Raw genomic sequence first — 14,557 nt, 5'->3', positions numbered from 1 at the left:
GCCAAATAAATAAATAGAGACTATAAAATCCCAAAAAACAGAAAACAACATGGATTTTGGCAAACAGTTTTCCTTAAGGAGCCATATCATGCTATTTTACATCTTTGAGAGCAAGGGCAGGAATAATATATGATAAAATGTTACCACTGGCACTACCGAGATGTCATTGAATCTTAAATATTAGTTATTTTTGTCAGCCTGAATTTGTACCTGGAAATGAATTGGTCTGTTTTAGTGAAGCTCTGCCCACACCCACTCCAACCAAATACCCCTACAACAGCATCTTAGGCAAGTCAATTGCTCTATTGGTGATGATGAAATTTCCTACACATAACCCTTTCATGTTTTGCCATGTCCTGACACCGGTTCAACTCCCTGTGTCTGCAGTAATGTATTTAGTTAGCTTTCCTTATATATATATATATATATATATATATATATATATATATATATATATATATATATATATATATATATATATACCTCTAAAGATCTTTGAATTTGGTCATTTCCAAGCAGCATTTGAGTTGATTTACTCAGCTCACCTCACATAGACGCACACTGACTAAATAAACTCACGTAGTGCACACACGGTGAGTTTTTACCCCCCGTGAGGCGGAAAACTCAGTGAAAATCAGGTGTGCACAGTGAGGTATCTGCTGAGCAACGAGGCCATTTGCTCAGCAGTTTGCTCTCGTGTGCGGCAGGCTCTAGTTTCCGTCTAGGCCAGGGTTTCTCAGCCCTGGTCCTCAGCGTCCCCCTGTCCTGCATGTTGTGTCTGCTTCAAGCACACCTGATTTACATATTTGAATAGCCTCCTCAGGAGGACATCAAGTGCTGCAGAAACACGTTAATCAGTCATTAATTTGAGTCAGGTGTGTGACAGTAGAGAAACACTAGTGTTTGAAAGGACAACATGGAAAACATGAAGGACAGGGGGCGCTGAGGACCAGGGTTGAGTAACCCTGATCTGGGCTTCTGCAGACTTTTCCCAAAAATCTGAAAACTTGCAGCTGAGACAGGAAAATGCACAAATGCAGCCAGTTTGAGGGTATTTTTCATGAGGAAATGACAATATTACATGATAAAAAGCTCCAAAAGGTAGATTGTCCATGATATGGCTCCTTTGAAGAACAGAAGTAAAATTGTTAGCTTCAGTTTCAGTTTTGCCAAACACAAGACATTTAGCTTCACCTTCATAGTTTCTGCAGCTCGTTAACATCAGCCAGAATTAAAAACCAGATAAAAGCACAGCTTTCAGCTCTTAATCAAACTAACTTCCTCTAAATCTGCTTATTTCTGTGCAGAGGTGTGTAATAGTTTTCCTTATTTCAGTGTCAATTGTTGAGCCACTGATCTGAAGCCTTTTCCACAAATAAGCAGCCTTTTAAAACAATAAATACTTTTAGAGTGTTTTCAGTCTTTGTTAAATTTTGGGGAAGCGTCTTAGAAATAATATAAATTCTAGAGTAAACATAGAATTTTAATGTCATTAACTTATACAATTCCTCACATGGTTTAATGGTAGCCCACAATAAAAAATAAAAACAAATAATAAAAACAAACAAGTAGAGTACCCGTTGTCGTTTACCTCGTCTTTCTGCAGATGGATTCATCTTCACGTTCAGGTTTTAGGACCGCATTCTTCATGTCTCTGAGTTAATCTGGTGTCAAAACCTTTAATATTCAGCAGAAAAAAACTCATCTGCACACGCTAATTTATGCTAGTTGGAAAGCTAAAATGCTAGGCTAAACTACTACATGAGAAGCTCCACTGCAGCACCGTGAAACCTAAAGAATGATGAAAATACTGTAAAAACCATCGTGCTACTTGGTGGTGTTTGTCTTTAGAAGCTTTGTATGGATGATGAAATGGTAGCAACATTCTAGGCAGTGGCTGAAATCTGTATTAGAGGACAAACTAATTGGTTTTCATTAATAATTCATGTGCTTTAAACCTAAAATAACCTTATAGTGTAAACCTTATGCCTATAAAGCAAAATCAAGGATTGTAGATTACAACTAAACCTTCCCCTGACACCATGCTTTAAGGTGATTTAAGGCAGAACCGGTGGACGACTTATGTGAGTTACAGTAGTTTCCATCAGCGCTGCTTTTGAATGGCACCGTCCATCATGGTGTTTATCTGACACAACTTTCACCTTTTTTCTTCTTCTCTGGACTCTGAACTACGACAACACAGGTTCTGTCTCACAGGAAGTTTTGGGACACCGCCCTAATTCCTCCTCCGCTTCCTGCTCCAGCTGCTGCTGGTCCTCCATCTGACTCTCCATCTCTACATCTTTGGTGGCGCTTCCATCTTCTCCTGCTTCCTTCTCATCTGTAGAGAAGATGTGTTGGTATCATAAAACTATAAACGAGTACAGAACAGGTGTGTGAGGTAGGTTTAGTGAAATTTTACAGCATTCCATTGGTTTTTGTTGACAATGGATAAAGAGCATGCAGTCTAGTGGGTGTTGCAGACATAATTCCCAAATCTACCTCTTTCTAAGCGATTCTCTTCCCAACATTTGTAGAATAAAAAAAAAAGATGGATCAACGGAAACATTCCATTAGTAAATTATCAGAAGTTTTAGTGAAAAGTAAAATTACGTTTCAACAGTTGTGTACTTCACATGGTGAAAAACAGGTTTTTAGTTAACTTGATAGAAAACTGATATTTAGTTGACTAAAGAGAATGCAGAAGCAAACCGACAACAGAAAGATTTGATCTGATTTAAACCAGAATCTCACGGGGTTGAGGCCTTTCACCACAGCAGCAAACATGTGGGGCTTCCCCTAAATGTCCAAGGATGAAGATTAGGGATGCACCGATATGGAAATTTGGGGTCGATATTAATATCACTGTTAAGGCCGATAACCCATATTTGCCAATACCGATTTACGCTTCTGGAATCAGCTAATTTTGTATAGACTGAAATTACGCAAGTTGAATTTTTTCATGTTTTGCTATTTTTCTATAGAATATAGAATAGAATATCCTTTAATTGTCATTGCAACAAGTACAACAAGATTAGATGCAGTCCCTGTGTCCAAAATTGTATTGAAAATTATTTTTATAAAGGAAATAAAAAACATACAAAAATAGAATAAGAGAAATAGTATTGGACGTGAAACCTGTGCACCAGTCATTTCACCTTGACAAGGTGTGAAAGACAAGCTAACAATATGTACATAATAATATTGCACTAGGTTCTTTATATTGCCCGTGAAGTGGAATTAAAAAAAATGTGTGTGTGTGTGTGTGTTTGGGGGAGGAATTGCCATCCAGTGCCCTGATGGGCACACTTTATTTCTATAAAGTGTAATTTGCAATATGTTATTATGTACACACACACACCACACAAATTTACACTTCTGAGATGATTACCATCACTGTCACAGCACTAAAAAATTACACATCATCACCCCCTTACCCTATGAAATAGATACACAAACGGAAACAAGATGGAAAAAATATTGGTTGTTAATATCGGCCGAGTTTTACTTATCGGACCGATACAGATATGTTCAAAAATGACTAATATTGGCCGATACCGATATATCGTGCATCCCTAATAAGACTTCTCTATTTCCTCGTATGAGTCACGGCTGTTTTGTGTCTGAACAAGTTCATTGAACAATCGTTCGTGAACATAAACTGAACTCATTCGTATTTTGACTGATGACATTAAAGTGAGCGCATTCGTCCTAGGCGTTTGTGAACGAGTGTGTGAATGGCACTCTTAATGCTGTTTGAAAGCTAGAAACTAGGGCTGCACGATTTTGACCAAAATAATAATCACAATTATTTTGGTCAATATTTTAATCATGATTATTAATCATGATCTTTCATCCTATCTGGTAAAATAGGTCTTTTTATTGCACCAATTACAAATAATGTTGCAACGTTTTTCTACGAACAATGACATTTTAGAAGAAATTATAAATGATGCAAAAAAAATCCAAAAAACTCATATGCTTTTATATTTCAAAGTGCTAACTGAATGACAAAGTGCAACTTAACAGAATCTCAGCTTGTACAGAAAAGGCCTTCTGTGAACAGCGAAGACTCAGGAAATTAGGCTTACAGGTTCTTGGCAAGAAAAACCAGCCTGTCAACATTATCTGGCTTGAGAGACGAGGTCACTACATTTCCCCCAGTGCTAAAGACTCTCTGATGGGGAACTTGTTGCAGGAATGCACAAGTACTTGTGAGCCAGCTTTGAGAGACGTGGGTAGAGTCTTTGATGTTCCTTCCACCAGTCCAGTGGTCCCCTTCACTGTCAAGGTTGGCACACTGTAGGTAAGACTGGAGCTAAGAGGCAACAGCCTGTTGTTCCTGGTAAGGAGGGTCTCGGTGTTGTGACCCCAGTGCCCCTGAAGAAGCTCCCCAAGGTCTTCTTCTTTTTTTTTTAGATGTACTGGGTGCATCTTCAGCAGCTCCCCCACTTGTACCCGCTGGGCCTGTTTCCTTGAAAAGTGCATTGTAGAAGAAGTATAAACAAAGAATCTTTGTAATGAAACATATTTAAAAGTCCATATTCAGATCACAGCATAGCTATGTCATCTCAGCATATTAAAATCCACTTAATATCTTTAATTTTTTTTAAATCTGTACCTGTGTTTACAATTACTCCTCACCATGCTTGCAGAGGTAGCCATCTCCGACAGGATTCTTTCCTGAATTGATGCAGTACTGCCCTCATGAACATATCTCAGCTTGAAGCGTGGATCAAGTGCAGAGGCCATGTCAAGCAGTTCTTGTGTCGCTGGATCCTTGTATTTTTCCTCCAGGTAAGTGAGGATTTTGGTTTTGATGGTGCTGCTCAGGTCTGCCACATCTTCGCTTAGGTTGAGGATAGAGGAGCTGAACAGGTGAAGGACTGGTTTCACAAAAAAAATACTGACATACTTCTCACTGGACAGCGCATCAGTAAACTCAAACAGAGGCTGGAGGGCTTTGTTGATGGCTTCCAGGACATCAGTGTCCCGCCATGTTGGGATGAGGTGGGAATTTCTGAGTCCAAATGGAACGGAGCAACATCAGATCCGGAAACACTATTCCAAGAGTTGCACCGGTAATCTATTTATTTAGCTTTTTCATTTCTTATTCATTTGTATTTATTTAATTCTAGCTCATTTTTAAAACTGTGAACTTGGTTTAAAAAGATGAATTTACAATAAAATCAAGATAAACAGAAATAAAACTGACACATAAGTTGAAACGACTACTGTGAATAGCTTTTGCATTAACTGTTATTTGTTCTCAGTCATGTTAAACCCATGTGGTCCAGCGACATATAAAACCTGTCACTAATGTGCCAAACGTATACATTCTGTGTGAAATCAACTACAAATGTGAGATTATCTCCCAATGCTGTAACTAGTTACCAGAGTTTCAACCCAGTGAGATTAAGGTTATTTCAATAGTTGGTGAACAGTAACTGATTGGTACATTTAATCTGTGGAAGAAGAAAAAGGTAGACATGTAGGGTTGTGATTTTTGCTTTGAGGAAAAGGATTAAACTCAGATTATGTGAAGAATACAAATACAATGAACAAACTGCAGTGTAAATAAAAGCATCATTAGACTACAATCAATATTTTAAAGGTGTGGGACACTCGTTTCATCAATACATTAGCAGTGGGCTCAGGTGCACTTATTCCAGGAACTAGCAGAATGCCACATAGAAAGCGAGTTGAGCACGGCAGTATTTGAAGTCTTACTTCCTGATATTTGCACATCTCACCTCTGATTGGCTAACAGCAACACGACTCTACCACTGCCTGTTTGCTCTGCAACATTGATAGTTTTTCTCCTCAAATAATACAAACCTGAAGGAGTTCTGCCATGTTGTAGAGTTGCTAACGCTAATGGTTAGCTTCTACTAGCCTAGATATTAAGTGACGTAGATCAGTCAGGCTTTTCTAATTCTAGAGTGTCACCATCTATTGTCTATCAGAAGCTAATGCAGCAGATAGGTGTAGGAGACTATTTTCATGTTCAGCCTGCATGAAAAATTCAGCATGATCAATAATTATCAGAATAACCATTTAAAAACGTTTTTTCAGTGTTCCACACCTTTAAAGAACCACAGAGGATTGTTGGCAGTTAGAACCAGATCTGAGTCAAACAGGTTTATATTGAATTTGTTTAAACAATCATTTCTTCACAATATTAGATCTGCTAATAGTGGAAATAAACAGCCTTTAAACTACTCTAGTACCTGTCTACAGGTGTAATGATGTAAGCAGGTGTTTGTTTCCTCTGTTTGACCCAAGTCTGGTCCTCTGATCTTCAACAGATGCTGACATGGCTGATTGGGTTTAATTAAAGACAGATCCATTAAGGAGAATTCTACATGAGGGTGGGCTGAGACTAGGTCAGGAGAGAAGAGGCAGGGGAACCTGGACTCTGCAGGGATCGATTCGAAGGATTCTTTGGACTCTGTTGGATCTGGAAACTGGAGAAACTGTGGACCAAATTCCATGGAGTCTGAGTTTTGGCTAGAGGCAAAATCACACTGTTAAACCACTGACTGCCTACAGCTGTGCTGGAAATGAAGCACATGAAGCTTAGCAAAACTAGTAATGAAGGTGAGAAAAGATCAGAACTTCACAATGAAGTAATGCACTCACAGGAAGTTAGAACAAGATGTTAATTTAAATAAAAATAAACAAAAAGACTGTCTTGACGTTTCTCATTTCTATGGTTTAGATCTTGTCTCCTTTTTGGTGTTTTCCTGTGTGTGGAGCTTTTGTGTTTAGTTGTCTGTGTTTTCCAGTACCTCCAGAAGGGGGAGCACTCTCCTCTGTGTCTGTCCCAGAGCGTGGTGCCGGTCTGGAGGAACGAGACTCTGCTCTGAGCCTCCTCTCGTAGCTGAACTCAGGGAGTCGGGGAGCCTGAGGGCGGGTCTTCCTGGCTGGGTTCAGGAAGTAGCAGTAGGCACAACGAAACACTGGAGGGGGAGGAATTAAATCAGAGATTATGAGGAAACAACAAATACGGAAGAAGCCTGTTTGAGTTTAAACTCTAATTACATGTTCCTACCCAGATATTCAAACTCTTCCTTGAGAGCCATGCCGTTATGAGAGAAGCACTGCTGGCAGATCAGTGCGTATCTGCAATAAAAACCAGGATAGAACAAAGGGAAACAGAATTAATAATTATTTTTTGGTTATTTTCAGAGCCACAGGCAAAAAGGAAAACAATAACAAAGGTTTCATGTGGTTTTGTTTCCTCCAGTTTAAGTTTCTGTGGTGGTTGATATTTAATCTGGCAGTAAAAGGCAAAGTGAAATTCTAACGTTTTACCTTTAACAACTACTGTATTTTCCAGACTATAAGTCGCACTTTTTTTCATAGTCTGGCTGGTCCTGTGACTTATACTCCGGAGCAACTTATATACCAAATTATGTATACCGCACTGCTGCGGGCCGGCTCCGGACCAGGAACAAGCTCCTCTGCCCCGCCGTCACCTGCTGCAGGCTGTGGCGAGCTGCTGCGGGCCGGCTCTGGCCCAGGAACGAGCTCTCTCCGCCCGCTGGGAGGGTTTGAAACACCGCCATCCTCTGCTGGAGACTGTGGCGCGCTGCTGCGCCCTGATTGTTTCTTCTGTTATTGTTACCAGTACTTGTCTTGCAATGTGAAATGCTTGGTCTCAGATTTTGTAAGAAAAATAATAAAATTTCCCCCCAAAATGCAACTTATAGTCCAGTGCGACTTACATATGTTTTTTTCTTCTTCATTATACATTTTATGGCTGGTGCGACTTGTACTCCGGAGCGACTTATACTCCGGAAAATACAGTACTTTCTATAAACTGTTCTCAAGAAATCCAGCTATTGATTAATAAATAAATAAATAAATAAATAATACATTAGTTCAAAACTAGAAAAATCTCCTGACGTCAGTGTCCAGTTTCTTCAATAGTCAAATACAGAAAAGAATACCTCTCATTCTACAGAAGCATATTTCTACCAGAACATTCTGAAACATGTTATTACGACCTAATGATCCATATTTTTTCCTTACACTTAAAGAAACATGCTTCCATCACAGAACTGTTTCTAATGGCTTACAAAAATCCAACAATATACTAAACATAAACGACCAAAAGCCCTCTGACTTCAGACCCGTTAGGCTGCTAAATGAATAATACCTGTTCTGTGGTCCGTCTCCCACCAGATATTCAATGACTCTGTCCACCGCTCCTCTGTCTTTGGGCAGGATGGGTCTCGCTAACGGGGGGCCTGGGGGATGCAAACCTGCAAATAAAGTTCACACGTGGAGAAACAAAATGGATCACTGACACAATCTTCACTTATTCACACGTGTATAATTTTCTCAAGAGGGGCTTGCTTTATTGAAATATCCTCGACTTTAATGGCATCAAATAAGTTTTATGTTCCATGAGTGGTAGCTAAGGCATAGCTGAACAACAAACATGAATCGTAACAATTTGTTTCATTTTGCTTGTGAGTTGAAGCTACAGTTAGAGAATCACTCAGAGACCAAATACAAAAAAAGGACAATATGAAAAGGCATAAATTCCTGTTACTTGTGCAAAAGTAAGCCACGAACACTGACCTATGCTTGGAATAGGGGAACAGGGAGTTCTGGGTACCGCACCGTGGAGAACAGGAGCATTAGGCGTGGATTTCTCCGGAGGTCCTCCTGGAGCTGGGAGAGGAACACATTCAGCATCAAATAAAAAAAAAAAAAAAACATCCAAAACCACCCAAAGGAAAATCTGTGAACCGATTCACCAGTTCAGCTGCTCTGTGACTGTTGTTCCACAACCTAGGGTCCAGATATCATCCATCACATCATTAACTCATTAACTGCCACTGGCGACTGAAGTCGTCATTTGCATTTTTTTTTTTACTGTGTGGGCCGTCGGAACAAGTCCCCACACTGTGAGAACAAGCATCCCAGCTCTAAAGCCGATCTTCATCTGCACACGTCACACGTCACGTGATCAGGAAGCAGAAAATCCAGTGTTATGAGATCTTTTTGGACCGCTGCTGTAAAAAAAGTGAGGCACGAACCGGAAAAATTTCTGCCGATCACAATTCAACAACGGATTATGAAAGAACAGATAAAGCTCGAAGCGTGCCGATTCTTCCTGATGTAAGAGGTGAGTCTCCTCTTTGTTTTGGTGTGACTCTTAAAAAAACTGTGAAAACGCTGAAAAACCAAGCAGCAAAGGGCTTTTCTGATCAGGAAACGGCTGGCAGTGAATGAGTTAATAGTCCATAATATGCTCCTGTCACATCTAGGACCTAGACGTAGGAGGATATTTCTCAGAAATGAATCAAGCTCCCACTGGAGCCTTCACTAACTGGCATGAGTGTTATGATTCATCTCTTTACCCATAGGCGTCCCCCCTGGCCCCATCATCGGCCGTTCTCCAGGTGGGGGGGTCATCATTCCAGCTGGGGTTCCCAATGGCATGGGTCTCATTGCTACACCCCTCTGGCGTATTTCTGCACAGAAATGAATAAATTCCTGATTAACTGTATCTGCTTTTACAAGGCCAATAGCTGTGTATGATCTAATCGAAGTCCTTCAGCTGTGTGATGACGTGCCGCGTACCTTGACCTGGACCAGGGGCCACTGGAGATCGCACTGGTGTCGACTCCAGTTCCTACAACACAAAACGGTTACTGAATGAAAGCCAAAGACGACTGAAATTTACCGTAAGGTCAAACAATCGACACCCACAGCTTTCTTTTTAGTTTCCGGATCGAAGCGTTCCAGGATGAGTTTGGCGTTTTTGTACGTCTCGGTTTCCATCACTTCCTCTAACTAAAGAGAAATGAAAGGAAAAACAGAGAAAACCTAAATCATAGATCAGAAAGTAAACAACATTAAAAGTCAGAGAGCAAACCGCAAACCTACAAAACTATTTTCTGCTGTTGGGAAGAAATAAAGGAACACAAATCTTAAAGGTAGAAACACATGAAGAAGAAAGACAAGAGAGTTGGGCTAAAGAGTCACAGTAATAAAAAAATAAATAAAATAAACAAACTGATTAATAATTACTTACAATCTTTTTCTTAGTGGCTTTTAAGTCCTCAAGTTTATCATCTAGAAAAAAAAAGTGGAAAAACTTCATGTTGGCTCTGAAAATCTGACAGGTGGGAGATATTCAACCAAGTCATGAGAATACAGATTTAGTGTTGTGTTATTAGACTAGACTAATAAAAGTACATTTGACATTTGTGTAGTCCAACGCTTGTATGAAGGTTTAGCTTAAACTGAGGGAGAACTTACTGTTTCTTTCAGTGCGTTTGGAAAAGAGGAAAATCAAAAGCTTCCTGATGAGCCACACACTGGGAAAAATACAGACAAGTTGGGACAGTTGTATCAAATAAAGCAACAGTCAAACATTTCAACTTGTTCCAGGACACCGTTGAGCTTACTGGAACTTCAAAATAAAACAAAACAAGGTGTCAGGACATGTTTATATTACGTAGAAGGTTATAAATGATCATGGATAATTGCCCTCACAGCACAGGGTACAAGAAGAAAGGCAGGGCCATGGCTAATCTCTGCAGCCACTCATCAGGCAGGTAGAGACAGTAGACGATGAAAGAGGTACACAGGTACAAGGCGGACGAGTAGAGGAGCAGGCCGCCAACCCAGAGCTGCAGACAGATACAAAGAGATTAGGATCAAGAAAATTCAGCTCGAGTATTTCACGCGTCTTTGTTGTGCAGATTTTACTTTTTGTAGACGCTGGTTTTTGGCTCTGAACTCCTCCAGGTCTTTTATCTCCTACAGGGGAGAAAAGAAACTAAATTCATAACCCTGTATTTAACAGAGCTCAGTTCAAAGTACATCCCTAGATGATCAGTACCTTGTCCAGACTCTCCAGCCGCTCAACTGTAGTTGGTTTAGTCTGAAATGGAAATAAAGACCAATCAAATCCTCACCGGTGTGATTACCTTTGTCCTTCCTGTGGAACTCAAAGCAAGCAGATTCAAAGCTAACAAAGATGACTGATTTGTACTGTTTCTCTCAAGATCTTAAATACTATTTAAAACAGGGGAAAGCAAATGTCAGGTTTCTTATAACTAGACACAATCCAAAGGCTGATCAATTTCTATTCCTGTCTCTAGTTTTGGGAAGTGTCCAATCTAATGTGTTTAAAATAGTACCTGTTCTTCATCTAGCTAAAGAGTAAAGTTCAGTGTGTTCATATTTCAAAAGCCAACTGTCTTACCAAGGAGAAATACAAGCCATTAATGTGCCAACGTATTATTTACACTGACAGATTAAAATCTGATGTTTGTCACCCATTCTAATCCAATCATTGTAATGAGGAATAAGACTTCAGAGATAAAACCTGACTAAAAGTGCTTGTTTGTTTGTATGTATGGGGTTTTCCTTGTTACACTGTTCATCAACATTGCTGTGATAAACCTTCTAAATGTGAGTCATTTGAGTTTCAGGAGCCCTCATCAACTAAATTCTTTAAAAATATATTTTGTTCTTGTAGGTTCAGATTTTAATTTTCAAAATTACTCTTAAATTATTTACATCAAGAGCAAAGATTTGGCATGGACAGAGGTGACGTGTCCCCACCAATATCCAGCAATGGCTGAATAGACCCCACCAATAATTCGCTCTGCTGGGAAAAAAAAGCCTGCTAATGTCTAGTTATCCTAGATGTGCAGAAAGGGTTAAATGACGTTCTCTCCTCGAATCCTACCTCTGTAGTGCATATGGCCAGTGTGACTGGCTGCACATGCTGCCATGGGAGACTCATGAGAGACAAACTACGCCGGTTGTTAACAGTGCCAAAGCTCAAAGGAAAACGTTCATATGCAAGAGGAGGTTGAGGACATAAGGAGCTATTTTCAAAAGAATCGCGTAAGTCACTTAAAGTTAAGTTTGCTAATGAAATAAGGTCATAATAACGTTATTGGCAGTGCTAGGCTTTAGCGCTCAGCAAACAGCAGGTATGATTTACCTTTCTCTGAGAGAGAAGGAGAACTAGATAACCATGTTAATCATAATTCTCTTTCAGAGTCTAACTTCCATTCAGACTCTGACAGAAATCTGCAGCCTTGTGCAAAGATATTATCAGCCTAGAGAGACGGTTGATCCTTTAAAGCCTGACACATGAAATAATAATCAGAAAAGAAAAAAAATTAAGTTTTAAACAATCCTGACTAACAATAATACAATAATAATTCACTTTTTCAACAGTCATTAGCTAAAAAATGTATTTAACATTACAATTAAGTATGTAGAATAGAATATGTAGTAAATCGACATATGGTCTCGCTGTCATGACCTAAACAAAAAAATTTGCTCAACTTCTATTATCGATTAAAGAGAAAAAAAAACACAAAAGGGGTGGGTGGGGGGGTGGGGGGGGTAGATTTATCCCCACTAATGTCATTAACAAATCTATGCCAGTGCTCTACATCACATACCTTCCATCGGGATATCAAGGCCCCCATGTCTGCAGATTACTGTGGCTTTTCAGGTCACTGTGAAACAGAAAGACTTCTGTTAACAAGTTTAAAGCTGCCAAAGAACCAACCTTTACAGTCATGCCACTGATGCTACACTATCACTAAGCATGACACTTAGGTTTGCTCTCAAAGGATTTTACACAATAACTATAGTTTTTTTTTTTGTTGTGCAGTTACACGTGTGACAATTTCTACAGATCCTGGTGCAGGTTTTTGATAAAAACAACAGAAAAGCACTTCACAATATACTCAGTTTAGAAGTGATTTCACTGCGATTTATAGGGAAACTTCAAATAAACCAGCTGACCCTAAACCACACGTCACAAGTCAAGAACAGAAATAAATTCAGGGTGACCTGTTTCCAGTCTGTTGTGTTAAGCATGAGGCAACTGTAGCAAGCAACATTCTCTTAGCAAGCTAAGAGCGTGAAGACATAAAAATGGACAAATCGAAGAATTTGGATTGACAACGGTTATTTTATCAAAAACAATTGTCAAATTTTAGTAAGCCACACAAAAAGCAGACGATTTATGTCAGCAAATATTTCACAATTTATTTATTAGCAGTAATAAAAACAAAAGTGTGGGAAATAATGATGTTAGCTTCTGAAACAGCCTGTCAGTCGTAAACATTCGGAGCATTACGTAAAAGCTAGTTATGTTTAACGAGTCTTTCTGTATATATTGTCTGTAATTGATGCGTAATAATACTTACATAAAGTGGTATGTGTGTTTTATTTTCCGTTTGTTCGGTGAAAAGGGAGCAGAGATACAAATAACATTTAAACTGACACGGCTACCAACATCTAAACGGCTGGAAGCGGCGTTCTTCTTCGGTTTGAAGGTGGGTGGCCACCAGCTGCGCTTCGGTACACTTCCGCCACCAACCGGATCAGGCAGGTAACTACCAAACAAAAATAAAATAAAATAAAATACTGTTCTTGTACTATACTACATAAAAAATATAATGTTCAATCACGCACAACAATATTTTCTTAGATTTTATTCCAACTATTTGGTCTCGATCAACGACATATGGTCTCGACGTCATGACCTAAATAAAAAAAACGTGCTCAAGAGTTTCCTCCAAAATAAACGAATTAATAAAGAAAATACACCGGTTTTTCTTTCAGTTCACTTTGTCATTTTCTACAGTTACAGTTAAGATGCTGATCCCCCCCCCCCTCTCTCTCTCTCACACACACACACACACACACACACACACACACACACACACACACACACACACACACACACACACACACACACACACACACAGACACACTATACTAATGAAGTGTTAATGGACAGTAGAGAAAATAATGTGGTCTCGGCTGGACACAGTTTTATTAATGTAATTTTGAAATCTTAAAGTTAAGATTTGAAATTTGATATTTTGGCAACAACACCTTAGTCATGACTGGTTTTTTTAGAAAAAATATGTCATATTCTACCGAACAATTGGAGGGCAAAGTCTTTAAATATTCTAAAAATGTAAAGTAACTTCTTTCCGATTTGCGGATCCAAAGGTGAGTGCGGTGTCACTATGGCTGTGGCCAGATGTAGGACTGGATTTGGGAATGGTGGGAAGCGAGGGTAGGGTAGGATGTAGGTGAAGTGGGGGATAGCACAAAGGTTGACTGATAGGTGTCAAGGGTACATGAAGGTGTACTGATGCATCAAGGGGAATGCTTGTTGAGGTTTTTGGTTTAGATGGGGGTGGGGAGGAGGATTTGGGGGTAAATAAATAAGTAAATTAATAAGTAAGTGCGTACGTAAATAAGTAAGTATGTAACTAAGTAGCTAAGTAAATTAACGAGTAAGTACGTAAATTACTAAGTAAAAAAGTAAGTAAGTACATAAGTAAATAAATAAGTAAGCAAAGAAGTTAGTACGCAAATTAATAAGTAAGTACGTAAATAAGTAAGTAAAAAGTAAGTAAGTAAGTTAAAAAGTAAGTCAATAAGTAAGTAAGTAAGTAATGTTTATTTGTATAGCACATTTCATTAAAAAAATTCCCAAAGTGCTTCTTAACAGCAAAGTGATAAAACAACAGTACAGATG

General features: G+C 39.1%; 1 protein-coding gene and 1 long non-coding RNA gene across 5 annotated transcripts; both read right to left on the bottom strand.

Moving 5' to 3' along the window:
- Positions 1-1,960: 1,960 nt before the first annotated feature.
- On the bottom strand, positions 1,961-13,343 carry lnpk (lunapark, ER junction formation factor). 4 transcript variants are annotated; one of them, XM_015945028.3, is made up of 16 exons: positions 13,209-13,343; positions 12,453-12,509; positions 10,868-10,909; positions 10,735-10,785; positions 10,519-10,655; positions 10,282-10,340; positions 10,055-10,095; positions 9,730-9,813; positions 9,601-9,652; positions 9,378-9,491; positions 8,593-8,685; positions 8,165-8,270; positions 7,055-7,125; positions 6,792-6,962; positions 6,412-6,510; positions 1,961-2,341 (listed from the first exon to the last, which is right to left on the bottom strand). In XM_015945028.3, exons 2-16 carry the CDS (start codon positions 12,477-12,479, stop codon positions 2,190-2,192), a joined length of 1,299 nt encoding a protein of 432 aa, XP_015800514.3. In that variant the 5' UTR covers positions 12,480-12,509; positions 13,209-13,343; the 3' UTR covers positions 1,961-2,189. The 4 variants fall into 4 exon arrangements, with proteins under 4 accessions (XP_015800514.3, XP_015800515.3, XP_015800516.1 ...); XM_015945030.3 differs by having other exon boundaries at positions 2,068-2,341; positions 6,412-6,476; XM_015945029.3 differs by lacking the exon at positions 6,412-6,510.
- Positions 3,965-4,783, bottom strand: LOC139061991 (uncharacterized). Its single transcript, XR_011515606.1, has 2 exons — positions 4,645-4,783; positions 3,965-4,474 (listed from the first exon to the last, which is right to left on the bottom strand). It is a non-coding gene; the product is annotated as an uncharacterized lncRNA (long non-coding RNA).
- Positions 13,344-14,557: the final 1,214 nt, after the last annotated feature.

Source organism: Nothobranchius furzeri, chromosome 12 (genome assembly GCF_043380555.1).
Source record: "Nothobranchius furzeri strain GRZ-AD chromosome 12, NfurGRZ-RIMD1, whole genome shotgun sequence".
NCBI lineage: Eukaryota > Metazoa > Chordata > Actinopteri > Cyprinodontiformes > Nothobranchiidae > Nothobranchius > Nothobranchius furzeri.
Note: the sequence above shows the minus strand (reverse complement) of the source record. Positions and strands in the feature narration are given on the sequence as shown.